At 40.0% G+C, this 17,423-nt stretch overlaps 1 protein-coding gene across 1 annotated transcript in view; it reads left to right on the plus strand.

Annotated features, from left to right (window-relative positions):
- LOC123369013 (mucin-17-like) overlaps positions 1-17,423 on the plus strand; it is a 112,524-nt gene that overhangs the window by 21,946 nt on the left and 73,155 nt on the right. The window contains exons 5-12 of the mRNA XM_045014391.1: positions 2,208-2,442; positions 4,167-4,293; positions 5,719-5,806; positions 7,510-7,619; positions 9,983-10,190; positions 12,924-13,046; positions 13,819-13,939; positions 16,024-16,162. Coding sequence (XP_044870326.1) covers positions 2,208-2,442; positions 4,167-4,293; positions 5,719-5,806; positions 7,510-7,619; positions 9,983-10,190; positions 12,924-13,046; positions 13,819-13,939; positions 16,024-16,162 — 1,151 coding nt within the window. The remainder of the gene's footprint in view (positions 1-2,207; positions 2,443-4,166; positions 4,294-5,718; positions 5,807-7,509; positions 7,620-9,982; positions 10,191-12,923; positions 13,047-13,818; positions 13,940-16,023; positions 16,163-17,423) is intronic.

The following is a 17,423-nucleotide window of genomic DNA, read 5'->3' on the forward strand; positions in this document are numbered from 1 at the left end:
TTTACAAAACAGCTACAAGCAAAAAAACCCAAACTACTGAAAATTAAGGTCCTGATCCTGTTAAGACTTTAGCAGGTTAACTCACATGAATCATTGACTTCAGTGGGATTACTCATGTGCTGAAGTATGTACCTCTAAATGTTAGCAGCATCAGGAGCTAAAAGTATATTTTTTATTAAAAATTCTCTTAGTGGCATAAAATCCTTGCCACTTCAAAATGAAATTTTATCACAGTAACCATGAAAAATTATTTAGACTTTCAATACTTTGTTTTTGTAAACTTTTTTATTCACACAAGCCAACATTTTCAAAAATACAGAACTCAAGTTAGGCTCATAAACCTGTATTTAGGCAACTAAGAGTGGGAAGTAGGAAGGCATCTAAGTGATTTAGGAGCACAAGTCCCATTTACTTCAAACCACAAACCCTGATAGCCTGCTCTCAATGTCAGGATATTTATGAGGTCCTGATATAGTCTTTACATCATACATGAAGATTTAAAATGTGAACATTCTTGGTAAAATACGAAATTTTAACAATTAGGAAACAAAAGAACCAAGTACTAAACATCCTCTTTAGCAATTTAAAACACTAAAATGGGACAAAAGTAAAACAGTAGAAACATATAAATCCTTTAAAAACCAATTTAAATAGAACTTTTCTGTATATTTTTTAAAATAATAATTTTTATACACCCTGTTTCAAAATGAACCCATTATTCTGTGCAATTTTTCTCCATTTTTTTAACTGAAATGGTTACTCAAAAGTTTATCAAGGCCATTATCAAAATGGTTATTGGAATATTGAATTTAATGAATCAATAACTATTTTGATTAAAACATCGGGGTTTCAGGAAAACCACGGCACAGTTCAGTTCACTATATTATTTACCCACGTACCCCCCCACTCACACATGGCATGTCTGGCTGAAGGCTAACCACGTCTCTGCCAGCCCATTATTATTATGTGATTTACCAATTGCATGTACACCTCCAATTTTTACCCAAAAAGATCTCATGCCTTTAAGATTCGGGCTGGATCTATCAAGCACAAGTAATTACATTACGCACAACTAAAGCTGTGCAAATAACAGATTTTTCAGTTCACTGGCAGTTCCAAAAATATCAGAAAAAGTTTTGTTTTAGGTCAAACCAAAAATAATTTTTTTTTAAATTTTCAGCAAATCAAAAAGTTGAGAAAAAAGTCTTTTGATACCAAACAAGATCTTAATGTTTCATTTAACATGTTCCATGAAATATTTAGATTTTGATCATTTTTCAATGTTCAGTTTTTAAAATAAAACTGAAGGAACTTTTGAAACAAAAATCAATTTAAAAGATTTTAATGTTTTGTTTTGAAAATGTAATGAAATGGTTTGATGTTTTCACGTTTTTTTCCAGCCAAAACAATTTTTCCAAAACAACATGAATTTGCGAAATGGTTCTGTGTTGCCAAATCTGCATTTTTCACCCCCAAAAAAAATTGTACCAAAAAATGTCACCTAGCTCTACACCTCACTGTCACTAATCGGGTCCCCTGATCGGCTTCTCAGCAAATTCCAGAGACTGAATGGGCATGTGGACATGAACCCTGAGCTACCCTCTCAAGTACTTAGATATAGTCCCTCAAAATTAGAGTTAAGCAGTAACTAAAGTAGGAGATGCCAGCCAAGGAGGAGCGGGGGCTCTGGGGAAGCAATGCTTTCCCAAGCTATGGAGAGATGGAAAGCTCCCCTCTACTTATAGCAAAGGAAAGAGAAAGAGAACTGCACTCCCCCCCAACCTTCCTTCCTTTAACCCCTGGGATTAAGACACATTTTCTGGGGCAGTGAGAAGGAAGATTGCAGTGGTGTTGTCCATGCTGTATTTGCCCTGTGTATAAATAGACAGCCCAAATGTGTTTCAGAGCATCTTTCACCAGCACTGTATTGACTTAAAATTTAAGGAGAAAAAAAAATCAGATGCTCTAATGCAAATGTCATTCATGGACAAAAAATAAAGGAGAAGAATTAAAGGTATAGATACTCTGGAAAAAGAATCCTAAACTGAATATGAATATGAATTCATTTTCTCTGAGAGTTTATTTAAATTCTAAGCTCATCAGCTTTTCCTGCTATTAGAACACAACTGGTCGTGTTTGGAATGCATGTCAGTCTCATCAAACATGACACAAGATAACCTAAATATATTTTCTCTTTCATTTCTTAGACAAGGGCTCATGTTCTACTTGGGGTGCAGGGCATTTCTCCACCTTTGATAATTATTTGTATGACTTCTCTGGGTCCTGCAACTACATCTTCACCACCGTGTGCAATGATGTTAGCCCGGACTTCAACATCCAGTTCCGCCGCGGGGTGAACAAAAAAATTACAAGAATCATCATAGAGTTGGGACCTGTCGTCATCATAGTTGAAAAGAACATCATTGTGCTCAAGGGTGTTGGGTAAGCTTCAGGGATATATTGAATAGCAGTAGGTAAAGAAAAGCAAAGAGTTATGTGAGATACACTAGATAAGTCTGTGATTGTACTGCAGGGAAAGCTCAGTATGTCCATTTCACTTATCCATTTTGTGCCCAAAATGGATTAATAAATTAGAAATTAGACACAAATGACCTAGCTAGAGACACTAGCTAGAGACTGACTTTATCTCCTCCTACCAAAACAGATTGTAACTGCCAAATAAATGTAAATCAAGCATAGACTACATCTGTACAGCGTGAAGCCAAAAAAGCAGGTGAAATTTCTCATCTTGCAATAATTCCCAAATTAAAACTACATTGACTTAAAGCTTAGCAGTCCTCCTAAGTGAGCCTAGTTCTAGTTTCAAATTCACGTGGGCCAGCTCCTGAAACTAGGTGAAATTTAGAGGTTTAAGTGTGTTTTGCTTTGAGGTCATTTGAATTTCAATTTCAATGACTGTGAACCCAAACTTATGAATTTTGCACTTTGGTAGGGGAACAAAAAATAGGAGAACATCTGGAGACTTGCTGGGAATTCCCTACTTGTCATGGCTGCTTTTTGGTCTCATTATTGCTGGAACTACAACGTCCAGAAGGCAGCAAATTCATGAGAAACGGTTTGCTGGGGAGATTTGGGAAATGTGATCATTGCCTTCCAGAAGCTGAAATTCCCAAAATGAAATTTCAGCAATGTTCATGAGTTGGGCAACTCTGAATTTTTGCCTATGGATGAATGCAGAGGAAGGATACGGATGGCTGTAAAAAGTTTGTATATTCACCCATGTATTTACAACTATCGTCAGCAGAAAAACAAGACTTGTACCTACAGCTGGACACATTTTTTTCAACAAACTGTAAATTCACTTTGTATAAATAAATAGCCATTGATTCAGGGATTTGAGTCTCCCACCTCTGAGGCAGGCATCCTAACCACCTCACTATCGAGTCTCTCTCTGTCTCTCTGGCCCAATAATAAATTATTTATCGACAATGGATCAGCTTCATCCAGAGAGACCCACATGAAAATATCCCATAGCCCAATGGCTAGAGCACTCTTATGCAACAGGGGAGACCAAAGTTCAGATCCCTTCTCACCACCAGGTAAAGGGGAGAATTGAACCTTTACCTCCCACATGAGTGCCTCTAACCATGGGGCTAAAGCTTATAAGAGAAGTGGTACCAGTATTATCATATGTTATGTGAATCAAGCCCCTTTAAAAACACCCAGGAACAAAACGTTTCAGGTCCGACAAAATGTTGCATAAGACCTGAAGTGGACTTCTTTGCTTTGCCAAATTCTTTTCGAAGTTTTCAAATTCAGTTAGACTCAACCCAATTTCTTTTCCAGTGCTTTGGAATTGCCAGTGAACCAAAAAAATTAATTCACCCAGCTGCTCTTGTAACTGTACCTCAATTTGGCAAACTGCACTGAAAAATACTTGGCTTACCGATTGATTTGCAAGGACAACTGTGTAAATGAATGGAACTAGCCCCAGAGCCTGCATTTTAAACATGTTGTCCCCAGACTAGCAATGATGAAATATATTCAATACATATTTATATTGGTTCTTTTTTCCCACTGGTCTCTAGCATTAGAATTCAGCCACTACTCCCAAGTCCCATTCCTGCTACACAGCTCCCATTATGCGATGACTCCGCACACTCTGTTACATAATAGAATCAATTTTTTTCTCTTCCTCATAACAGTATCATCAAGTTGCCATATACCAGCAATGGAATCCAAATTGCTCCTTTTGGACGCACTGTCCGCCTGGTGACCAAGCTGATGGAGATGGAGCTGGAAGTCGTCTGGAACAACGACGACTATCTCATGGTGAGTAAAATCTTGTCACAAAGCAAAGGAGAAACTTTTGCTGGAATACTAAAAACTCACTATCCCTAAGTAGGTGTCTTGACATGCATTTATTGTTTTTATTTGTACGAAGATTGTGAATGTGCCCTTAAATGTATGGCATAATGGCTCATAGCCCTCCAAGGTGAGGGCAGTATAGGCATTTACTCACCTTATTAATGGATGTATAAATAGGGGGACAGTTAGTGCACATAGAAATACATAAACCCCAGTTTTCTTCTTGCTGGCTATAATTCAGGTTAGTAACAGATATTGTCATTACTTTTATGTGCATCACTGATATTCCAGAGAGGTAGAGGGAGTCATGTTGGGTATCTAGATATAGAAATAAATTACTTGGGACTAGGTTAAAGACCACATAACTTCTGAGAGTATGATCCAGATACTTGTCTTTAAAGAAATGTAGTACAGTACTTGATGAGCATGGGTCTAACCTAGAGCACCATCTCATACACTTCTTTGCAGGAAATTCAGACCCAATTCTCTTCTCATGTACACTGGTGTAAATCAGCAGCAACTTCATTGAAGTCAGGGTAGTAAACAGAGTGACACAGGAGTAAAACTGAAATAAATAAAAGAAGAATTAAATGCTCCATTTTTAAGAACAACTCCTGTTTCTCCAGTGTCTAGGGCTGTGAATATCATGGAGGTAGAGTTTAGAGAAAGCAGGGAGAAATGTAAAACAAATGTAATGGACAAGGACAAAAACTTACAAAGACCCCTGTCTGAGCAGATCTGTTGAGCTGCTGCCCATTTCCTCTTACTCTCTCTACACCGGCTATGGAAGAAAGAAGAGCAATTGATGCTCTGAAGCCCTAAGGCATTGTTGCAGCAGAAATATAATCCACCTAACCCATGTCCACCTCCACACAATTTGCAATGCTTGTTCAGGAGAAACTCAACAGTGGAACAGCAATAAGTGCTTGCAGGTCAGGATTGAGATGTATTGAGAGTGCTGTACGGTGGAAACTAGCACATGGTCTTCATACATCTTGCCTTCTTACAGCTACCATACTAGGCCCTCACTTTAAAGAGTACCAAATCTACCACCTCATTGAAAGATACCAAACAGATATATAAAATATATTGATAAACCCAAGAAATCTGGTCAACATGTTCTTTTAAAAAAATATTCAATACCTGGGTTTGCTCTGGCATAGATCTGATTGCCAGATCCACATTTCTTATCACCACTTACTGAGTAGAGGAAAAGAATACCTGACTGGGAAAAGGAGCATATTACTTTCTATTCTCTTCCCTCAAATTGCAGAAATTAACTGAAAGGGGTGACTTTACCTGGGTATCCCAACAAAGGTTAGTTGAGAAGATATCTTGGCCCACAGACATTTCTTAATTATATTTCTTTCTTTTTTTTTTTAATTTTAGGTTATGGTTGAGAGAAAATATATGAGGAAAACTTGTGGAATGTGTGGGAATTTTGATGGACAGGAACTAAATGAGTTTCTGAGTGAAGGTAAGAGCTAAGGCCAAACCAAACACAAGGGGCTAACCACACCAGATCAATGAGCAAATTTAACAGCTAGAAGATTCCTGTGCTCAGATTATCCATACTGTTTCTGAAGTCAATAAGACCCCCACATAATTCACCCACAGGCCTCTCAGCCATCACACCCTGGTTCTCCAGAACAGGGCCAATTTCTATTTGTATTACAGTAACCTCTAAGGGCCCTCAAATCAGTTATCAAACCACATTGTGCTAGGCACTGTACAAATGTGGTAAAGAGCAATCACCCTGCCTCAGAGAATTTACACAATCTAGGTTTATGACAAAACATGACATGTGGATGAAACAGCCAAAGTGGGGCGAATGAGGTAACAGTAAAACAAACACGCTTTTTGCACAACATTCTGTAGTCTTAGCTCAATACTTGGCTAGCCTTTGTCAAATGCAGTTTACTGTACACATCACAGAGGTGAGTTTTAAGGAGGGAACTGAAGGGCAATATGATAGCTTTAAAGAGTTTGATTAATTTTACCCCACTTGTAGAGGCCCTCACAGGAGAAAATTTATTTTTACTACAAACACCTTCACCCTAACAGGCAGTAAAAAGAGGTATTGTTGGCAGAGCAAAGGCAGCAGTAGGCATTTAGTAAGATAATAGATCTGATAGGTAAGATAGGGCTAACATGTGAAGGGCCTTAAAAGGTTTTTAAAAAAACTTGTGTTTAATGTGGTGGAAAAAATGGAGCCTGTGGAGGGAGTCAAAAAGAGGGATGACATTCTCAGAGTAATGAACCACATAGAGGATTCTAGCAGCAGCCTTTTGAATGGACTTCCAGCGGGGCAGAGAGGCATAGTTGTAGTCATCAATGCCGGGGAAAAAGTAGGTTGCAAGTAGTCAAGATGGGAGTTTTGGTGATGTGGAGAAAGAGAGGAAAGGCCAGATCTTAAATATATAAGGTAGGGAGAATCTTCAAGATTTAGGCACATCTTGGGTCTAGAGAGTGGCCTGAGTCAAAGATGATACCTGGATTTCAGACAGGAGTGATGGGAGAATGGTGTTATTATCCAGGTTGACAGAGAAAGGGAGGAGAGAGGAGCGCTTAGAAGGACATCGAGTGTTCAGTTTGGGGTTGAATTTAAACTTGATAGCTGGACATCCATAAGGAGTCATCCAAGAGATACACTGAGATTTGGATTTGAACAGAGGAAGACATGTAGAGAAGTAGATTTGTGAGTCATAAACTACTTATTAGGAGGCAACATAGGAACTTTACTAAAGCCATTTGATAAGTGAGAGTTTATATCATCCAATGCCTTTCAGGCAGCATAAGTGCAGGAGCTGGTACATACATTGCTATTCTCATCTGGATGCTCCAGGCTGATGTCTGCTTTTAGGGAGTGCAAGCAACAGCCTCAAACACAACTAATCATGGAAATCAAATTTTTCCCCAAACCCAGTACATACCAGCAATCATGTCTTCCATTAAGTGCCCACACACTTCCTTTCAATGTAGATATGCTGGTATGGTCTTATTATAAATTATGTTCCATTATTTTTAGCAACATATTTAACTACACAGTTGCTCACTAACACATTGTAGGGTGAGAGAATCAAACGTGATTTTTTCTGCATGGCAGTGCAGGACACTACCATCAGCTCAAACTAGTCTAGATAGACCTTTTTCTGATCTACTCTGTACCTCAACTTGCAGGTAAATTGCTGGATGCTTACCAATTTGCCACTTTACAAAAAATGGATGACCCGTCAGAGATCTGCCCATCTGAGGAGATGGCAATTCCCAATATTCCTCGCAAAAAATATGTAAGTATCACATTTCTGGCCTTGCCTACAACATAAACTTGAACAGAGAAGTAGATGAATTGGGAATCATTAACTCAGAGATGGTAGTTGATAGGATAGTGGTTAACATCACCAACAGATTTAGTGTATGGAGATGAAGAAAAGAGGCTCTTTGCACCAGAATGCATGTGTGACCCACCCACCTCATGGGTGTGGTGTTCTGTCCCATTTAGTGGAACCGAGACCACTTAGAGAGAGATTAATGGAGTTTGCTCTACAGCCTTAACTAATGGCCAGTTGGCTTTTCGCTCATGCTGTAGAGACTTATGCACTAAGCTCCAGAGGTCCCAGGTTTGATCCTGCTCGCCGATGATCGGGGTCTATCAGTGTTACAAGTAGGGGCTTGTCCAGGATTTCAACTGGGAAGTCTCTGAAGCACAGGATGTGCTTCCTCAGCGAGGGAAAGTATGTAACCCACACACTTCCTGGGTGTGGTGTGCTGTCCTCTCTAGTGGCACTGAGACCACTTAGAGAGATTAATGAGTTTGCTCTACTGCCTTAGCTAATGGCCATATGGCTTGAGGCTCATGCATTTAGGTCCAGAGGTCCCAGGTTCAATCCTGCCCACTGTAAAATTGGGGTCTGTCGGTGTTACACATGTTTTAAACAGCCCAGAAATACTACCAGGTGTAGATTTATACAGCTCACAAATGGAAACAGAAAAGCTTAGCACCCCGCTTTCTCAGCCTACAGGTCCTTATACAAATCCCGCTGAGGTCAGTGTGGTTTCACTGATCTTTGTATTAGGCCAGTATGACTCCACACTAAGTACTGTGTAAACTCAAAGACATTCAGTGTGCAATGATCATTTTACCAGGCAGCAGCATCTCACATGGTGTCTGTCACCATCAAGTGAAATTATACCAGAGGTGTGATGGATGAGCACCTGCAAGCATGGAAGCACAGAATCCATTGTACTGAGGATGATGGGGGCAGAGGCAGGAGACAGTTGAGAGATATAAGACCGGCTGGGGGCTCTGCAGAACCCCCAGCAGTTTCATGTGGAATAAACCCATTCTTCTCACTAATGGAGTTTCTGCTATCTCATTGCATCACAGATTTTCCTATCTAGAAGATTTTCTGGAGTCTAGTTAATACCACGTACCTAAAAAGCAAATACTTATTTCTATCTTTGAAATGGCGGTGCAGATTACAGATATGCTTGTTCATTTTGGACTAATTGTAACTGTGGGTCAGAATATGCACTTATATTGCAGCTGTTACAAAGTGGTTATTTTTTTACTGTATGTAGGCACTATGTAAAGAGAGTGTACTGAAAGGACAGTGATTTTTCTCTTGAAATGGGCAGCATTACACTTTCCCTCCCATCCCTCCTATTTTAAGGATATTTTTCTACCATTCATTTGACAATCCAAGAATTCCGTTAGATTCGCCTGTAAAAAAACAGCCCCTCTCCTGGAACGGCTAGCTCTAGTGCTCCACAGAACAAGCAGGCAATTAGAATACCATTCTAGGGGGAAGGCCACAAATGGCAGGATATAAGGAAGGGAACTGACTATTCCTTTGAACAAGAGCCACTGTATATCACTGAGTGGAAAATAATCATCTGGAGGTGAGGAGCTACAGTGATGCAGGGTTCTAGCCCAGCTTGTTACAATAATCTTGCTTTGAACTGGTGGAGTATTTCTTTTGGCTCAATCAGTCACGGGTCTGCTACGTTAACATTGTTTTCCTTTGAGATGTTGTATTTCAGCAGATAACATGTGCAATACCAGCAAAATAAAAACAATATTTTTTAAAAAATTCAACATTGACTACATTCCTAAAAGGATCGTTGTCTGGACAATAAGGAGTAATGTCACCCAGACATACTACAGAAAACAATGTGCTACTTCTTGTAATCAGACATAGGTTCACTAAATGTCCAATGTGCTATTGGGCTGCCAGGCACGTCTGCATGTTGAGGGGTTTTTAGGAGGTGTCCATAGCATTGCTGTTCCAAAATACATTCTTCCTTCTGCTAATTCTTCATGAGAGAACATAATCCCTGCATGTAACACTGTAATCCATGGTCATGGAAGTGTGATGGCGGTAAAAGAATGATTAGCTTTTAGTATGATGAGAGGGAAAATTGATTAAATATTTACAGAGCCTTTCCCCTTTAAAATGTATCATTTGTATTCTCTTCCATTTCCAGAATTACCTATGCACTTTGATCCAAATCAATACAATAGTATAATTGAGAGCTGCAAACAATTCCTCTAGTAATTAAAAGCTCAAGATCTGCTTGTTACATTGACATTTCAACATAGCAAGAACATGACTAGCATCCACTTTCCAATTATTTTTTATTATTTATTTAGGCTAGGATCTGCTCCCAGCTGCTCAACCTTGTGTCTCCGGCTTGCAACGTGTCCAAGAAAGCATTTGTCATCCGTTGTCAGCTTGATATGCAGGACTGTAGTGATCCAGGGCAAAGAAACTGTACTTGTGCTACACTGTCAGAGTACTCTAGGCAATGTGCCATGTCCAATCAAGTAGTGTCTGATTGGAGGAGTGCAGACTTCTGCTGTAAGTTATCATGTTTTACGCCACAACTTTATGTATATGTCATATAGAGAAAGAATGATTAATGAAATTTTAAAAAGCCACTAGGAAAGCTTCCACCCATATAAATCAAGGAGGGGTTGGGTTGGGTTGTAGACCCTGGGATGATCTTTGAGCAAATGGTAACCTGCAAGAGCCAGAGTTTGGTATCCTGCAAAAAAAATAAAGATGAATTTATAACTCAAATTGTGTCCCCGTAGCTCAACAGCTAAGTCAGCTGACCAGGTCACACATTCCTGAAGCTGTTTCTTTATCAAACACCTTAAAATAATATTTTTTTAAAGAAACAAACCATATTCTGAAATGCTTGCTTTTGATTCTTCTGTCAGCTAAACTGCAGTGTTGACAAGCCATTACAGGCAAAGTAATATTTCATCTATTAAGAAATATGCAGGGACTAACCGTTCAAATTAATTTCAGTGATTGTCCTATTGTTTTTAAATTACTAGTCATCTTAGCAAAGGTGCTGTGCTACTGTCAGCTACACCTGTGCTAATTGTTTGCAATTAAACTCAAAGCTATTCAATTCTCCAGGTTAGAGGTTTCATTACAAATACAAATCAGATCAGGCTCAGCAAAAGTCACAAATGGCTAGTTTATGTTTGCATTATATTTTAGTTTGCATTGAAATCATATGAAATTACTAATTATGAAGTGAAAACAGCTAAGCAGCATCAAGTGAATTTTGTTTTGATGTGTATATTTCCTTGTAACTTTAAATGGAGCTCAAGAGACTGAAAGTACAACCCTTTATGGATCAAAATTGTTTGATTTCATCATGCCTGCTTTGAACTTTAACAAAGCAGGAGGCATGATGTGGCAACCCTTTGGCAAAGGACTCTTAAAAAGCATATTCATTAATTTTAATTACAACACAATGCAGCCCAGTTGAAAGCTTAATGGATAAGACAGAAGACAGAATTCTAGGCAGAATTTTGGGAAGAGATCAAGATGCCAAATGACACTCAGTGACATTCAGAGTCTAAGGCAGTGAAGGATATCCCTCTGAAACTCCAAGCACCTAGTTAATGAGAATGTTGAGCTGCCTCACAATCTATAACTGATGTTCAGTACCCAAACATAACTTATTTTTTTAAATAAATTGCTTTAACAGGAACATCTTTCTCCTTCCTCCTTATTCTGTTACACGTGACTTCAACATCTGCTACTATTTATTTGGAGTTTAGCATGAGAAGGGAGATGAATATAATCCAGACAGGATTATATTCCTGAATCCAATAATTGACTTCTGATGTTTTATCACATGTTCCTTATCCTCATCTTCTAGGCCTTGTATCCTCTTGCCCTGCCTACATCTCTGATCTCGTATCCGTCTCTTCGCTTAATCCCTGTACTCCTCCCAGTCTTCATGTACGACTGCTCTCCAGCTCTTTGTACACTTGTGGCTTTCTGCCTTCTGTCATGCTTCTCCCTGTGCTAAGGGAAATCTCCTGCTTCCTGCATGCCAAGTGCCCCCTCCCCCTCCTCCAAATCCCACTTCTTCCTGGAATTGTTCTTTTCTTCATCCCTCCAATATTCTCCCCTGAATCTCCTTTCCCTAAATGGGTGTCCCAGTTTTGTTTAGCATTCAATTTGTCTTGCCTCTCTTAGATTGTAAAGTCCTCGGGGCAGCAAGCCTGTCACTATTTGTAAGGCACTGTACATGTTTACAATGCTATATAATAATGCTCGTTAATCATATTAAAAATAATATCCCCAGTCTAGCCTTTGTTATAATAATGTTAATGTTGCAAGCAGGCCATTCACTTAAAAAGAAACATTACTAGAACTTGTAGTTATAAAAAAATCGAAAGTGAGGCTATTCAGAGTGAAGTTAAAAAACAAATATTTGCAAGTTAGGAAATAAAAATATTATTCTCCAAAAAACAAGTGTCCAAAACTCTGAAAACATCAAGGGTCTGATTATCCCCTGCTCTGCACCGTTCATAGTCATTTATACTTCTGCAAAATGGGTGCCAAATATTACTTAATGAGCCTGGCAATGATTTTGGCAGTGAAAGTCACTACAGAAGGTGCAAGGCAGTGGAGGATCTGGTGCCTGAAATTCCAATGCTAATCTTAACTTTCCCTTCTCCCACTTATCTTTCCCTTCCTAATAGGAGAATCCTACTAGTTGTCACATGAAAAACTGACGTGTCCCTTGTTCTGTATATTAATAATGCTATCGGGTGGGATTTTCAAAAACACCTAAGTGACTTAGGAGCACAAATCCCACTGAAAGTCAATAAGATTGTGCCTGAAGTCACATAGGCACTTTTAAAAAACACACCTATGGCTTTTATTGTAACTGATATAATCTGCTGTCACTGTCCCAGCCTGTCACAGATACAGCGAGACCTCAGGCTCATATTTCAGAAGTGTGCATGGTTTCAGGGGTCTGATGCCTATAAGTGTAGGGTGCATGTAGAAAAGGTGATCTGATCTCTAGCCTTTGTCTGGAATATGTGGTCTCCAGTATGTCTGAGATAAAGAATGAAAAATGAATAGAGTGGATGTCTGGGCTGTGGTGAGGTGATATACTGGGGATGGGGAGTGAAGGTTCTTGTGCTACAGGAAGTTCCAGATACCAGGAGGGTGGGGAGAGCCTCATCTCCAGTCTCTAGGGCAGGTGAGAAGTTTTCCTTTGTTCATATTTAGAAAGATGCCTTAATACTTTTCATTGTTGTTGTATTGCAGCTGTAGGAAAATGTTCAGCTGACCAAATCTACAAGGAGTGTGGTTCTCCATGTGTTAAAACCTGTTCCAACCCAGAGTACAGCTGTTCCAGTTACTGTACATATGGTTGCTTCTGCCCAGAAGGTAAAGTATTACCATAAAACTAGTATTGATTTCATCATAAATCGTTCATGCCAATAGTTTTGGCACATATCCAGCAGATAAAAATTGTCCATTTAATTAATACACCACATTGTTGTATTGGACACTGTACTGCTGGAAGTGCCATTTCTGACCCCTTGAGGCCATTAAAGATCCCTTGACACTTTTTGCAAGAATAGAGAAGTAATACCCCCATTCTGGCCAACATGGGATAATTATACCCTGCCTACTTAAAGTTCCCCCCTATAATTTAAATTAACTTGTTGTGCTAATCTCTTATGTGGTGTTGCCATGTGCTGTTAGACAGTTGCCATCCAGAAGTGGCTGCATTTCATTGGCAAATAGAGAGATTGTGCTTTGTTATGCAGAGTTTGTAAAAGCCCAAAGCATACTTCAGGTTGAACTGTTCTACAAAAATTCAGTTTATTCCCATTATTTTGGGGCATTTCCTGACATTTCAGTAGTAAAATGTAAAGCTAATTCATTCCCATTACTTGGCCAAAATCTGTTATTCTTTATAGAGACTTAATCTTATTCTAAACAAGGGAGCTAACATTTAGCAGCTATGGAAAAACACACTATACACAACATCTCTGAGTCTGTACAAAAAGCTGTGCTGAAATGACACTCTCTGAAATGTTGCCTCTGCAAGACACAGGGTACATAATATAACAGTTCTGAGTGCTGAGGAGCTAAGTGGTAGCTAAGCATCTGAAAATGACGATCTACTTAATGTATTTGCTTCTCTTGATAGGCACTGTTCTTGATGACATCTCAAAAAATCGAACATGTGTTCCCATTGACCAGTGCCCATGTACACTGAATGGGGAGAGTTATGATCCTGGCGTTACCATGAAAGCAACATGCAGGACCTGGTGAGTGGTGGCAGATTTCTTTGAAACATGTGGAAAGCATCCTGGCCAAGTGGCTGGAAAATTTGACGTAATTGTGTTCCAGACTTTCAGAAGACAGACACAAATGTGTTTACATCATCTAGACACAAATCTGTTTTGAACACTCAGGACCCTACATCTGCAATTGCTGATAGAGTAATGTATGCTGTGGCAAAGTACCTGCTTCTCCTCAGCTGGCTCAGTCACTTTTTGCCTTGGAGACACAGGCTTGGGCAAAGCAAAGTCCTTCCAGGTCGCGCAGGGTCTGGCTGAGCCTTCTCTCAGTCAGTCCCTTGTGCTGGTTTTCTCCCTTCTGGGGACAGAGTGCAGTCTTCCTTGCTGGAAGAGTTCAGAGTCCTGCTGCACCTACTTGCTGGCAGCTTCTCTGCTGCTCTCACTCTCCGCCCCCCGCCCCCCTCCCCCGCCTGCCCGCTTCCATGCCAGGGAGGGTTTTAAAAGGTCTCCAGCAATTGGGGCCAGCTGAACCTAATTAGTTCCTGGTAACCCCTGTTCCAGCTGAACCTTATTTCTCCAGGGCTCTCTCTCCTCAATGGATAGGGAGAGGCCTTTTAACCTCTCTGGGACTAATTACTACCCCTCCCTTTGTAGCCATTTGTCCTGAGTTTGCCACAATGCCTAATTTCCTGATCTATGTGTACAAAAACAAATATAACCTTTTTCTGTGCAAATGTACAATAACTATCACCAAAGTTATTACTAATGGTCAACTTTGCTGGCAAACTGAGCAGGAGGTTTTAAAGCATTGAATGGACCATGGAGACTAAACTCCCCTTTTACCACTAGAAATGGTTCCCCTGGGTTAATGTTTTAATAATTTGGTGTTGCAATGTGGAAAATATTGCTCTACTGTTTTCCATGCTGTATCTATTCTGTGGATAAAGAAAGGAATTTGATTTCCAATGCAACACTGTTCATCATTGATTTATTTATGATTTACATGGCTGATGGAGACCCAAGCTGTACAAGGTGTCAGAAGGTTCACTGACCACAGTGGTGCCTCCTGCCGGCCGTAATGGAGATTAGCTCTGCCAGCTCAGGCTTTCCCTCTGGTGGTGTCTTCTCCCATTGTCTCACTCTGCAGCCCCACTCTCAATTGCAGCTTCCTCTTTGTGGCTTGGCACTCCAGCTAGGTTACTAACGTCCTCCCCTTTTGGGGAACAGTACATCAGCAGTCCTAGGCAGTCATTCCCTATGGCTGCCCAGTTCTATGCCACCTTGATGGCTGGTAGTGGAACCCAGGCCCACCCTCTTCTCCAGTTTCGAGTGCAGGGACCCTCAGCTCAGCAGTTCTCAGCTTCCTCCCTCTGCCCTCACTGCTCCTTCCCTGGCCTTCTTCTTATCCTCTGGCTCCCACTCTCCCTGGGCATACCAGCTCCACCAACCCTCCTCCCTCTTCCCACGGAGTGACTGCTGACTGCTTTTCCCAACAGCCCTATCTGTAGCCCATTACCTGACTTCATAGGCCCCGCCTGTTCCTTTCACTCAACTACCTGCTCCCTGGCTCCTCTTCTAGGTGCAACCTGTGGAGCTAATTGGCCTACTCAGCCAGCTTAACCCCTTCCAGTCTTGTGTGAGGTGGACACCCCATCACACAAGTGTCTTATCAGCTACAGATTGAGATAAATAGTGTCTACTAATATATTTAGCAAATGATAATGCAAAACACAAAAAATTCACAGAGGAAAAGGAATATATACATATTAATATATACATTTCCTTATTAAGAAGTTATTGAACATTTAGTGCCAAAAAAAAGAATTCAGGAGATAATGGCAATGAAAGTTTAGAACATGTAAGGTACTATCTCATGTTGGCTACTCGTTGTGGCATACATCGACCACTATCCAAGATGATCAGTTCAGTCATCTTCAGATTTCCACAAGGGAAGAGCCTGAGGCTGTCAACTTCAAAATACTGCTACACAGAGATATGACCATAGACATGCTGTTGTAAGGCAATCAAAAAACAACAAATCCCCCAGAGAGTCGGACCAAATCCCGCTAGACTGGTCATAGTCATTTAACGCATGTTCTTGTTTTCCCCAGTAAATGTACAATGGGCCAGTGGAATTGCAATGAACTACCCTGCCCAGGAAGATGTTCCCTGGAGGGAGGCTCTTTTGTCACCACGTTTGATTCCAGGTCATACAGGTTTCATGGAGTCTGCACATATATCCTCATGAAGGTAAGCTGCAGAGATCGTGAACTATACAAGATCAACAGAAGAGAAGTGTCATACTTACAATCTACCTTTATTCCCACTCTCCCCCAGCCCCCGTATAAACTAAAATCTTCCAATGACCTCCATTTATCCCACATATCATATGTGATGCCAAGTAGCAATTTGGTGTTGAAAAAGCTGGCAAGTGTTTTGCATTGTTGCATAATGTAATGTCAGGAAACCCCCAAACTCCAAGCATTAGGAAATGAAACTATGCACAGTTGGCTGTGGGATAATTAGTTAACTTTATAACACACTATAATCATTATAAGGATGGTTGAAGCTGTCAGGAATAGTTGTCCCAGATAGATCACACAGAAGTTCTTTGTTAAATTTATTTCCAATGTCACTTCCAGGTCCAAAGGGTAAGATTATATAGATATAACAGGAAATCTTTGATAACGTCTCAACTGTTTGTACTCAATGGCTCCAACTTGCAAGTAAACATAATTACAAAATGTAAACTTTGTAATTCAGAATCCATCATAAGATTGACCAACAATTGCCACAGGTAAAAAATATTTACTTACAGGGCTGCCCTAGCTTCAGACACAAAGAAGATGCCATCTGCTTGTTCATCACCTTGGAACAAACAGAAACCTGAAATGAAATTTCCCCAGAACAGACATTGAGTATCTGCCCTAGAAAGGGCTGCCGCTTGTTAGAGGAAAAAATACTATTCATAGTTTAGTTGAAGTCTTGAAAGGGTTATTGGTTGGTCCACACTGTTTTTGTTAAAGAAGCAGAGATAAGCAGCAATTGGCCACCAAGGATTCAAACAGCTTAAGTTGTCTCTGACATTTGTATCACCAGTAAAGTCTCTTAGTAACTAATAAAGGGCCCAAACTGCAAAATTAAAAAGCCCAAAATCCAAGGATCGCCAAAATAGGTTTCCTTGATGCAAATGCTGATAAGGTATTGGCTGTGAATGGATACACAGGAAACCCAATTTTTTGCATTTCACCCCATACATTACTATGGCCATCATTAAAAAGTCAACATTTGCTAACAGTGAAATCCTAGTATCTGAGACACCACAATATTTCCCTATACATAGAATGGGATAAAACTGCAGTATCTAAGATATCACTGACTGGTAACAGTTGAAAAATGTTGAGTTTTTAATGCAGCTATTTTAAATATTCATTCCTAAGTGTCAGGTCTTTTAGCATTTAAGTAGCATGTTGAAATCCTGCATTAATGGAACCCACACTTGAAAATGGAG

The sequence above is a fragment of the Mauremys mutica genome, chromosome 4 (assembly GCF_020497125.1).
Source record: "Mauremys mutica isolate MM-2020 ecotype Southern chromosome 4, ASM2049712v1, whole genome shotgun sequence".
Classification (NCBI taxonomy): Eukaryota; Metazoa; Chordata; order Testudines; family Geoemydidae; genus Mauremys; species Mauremys mutica.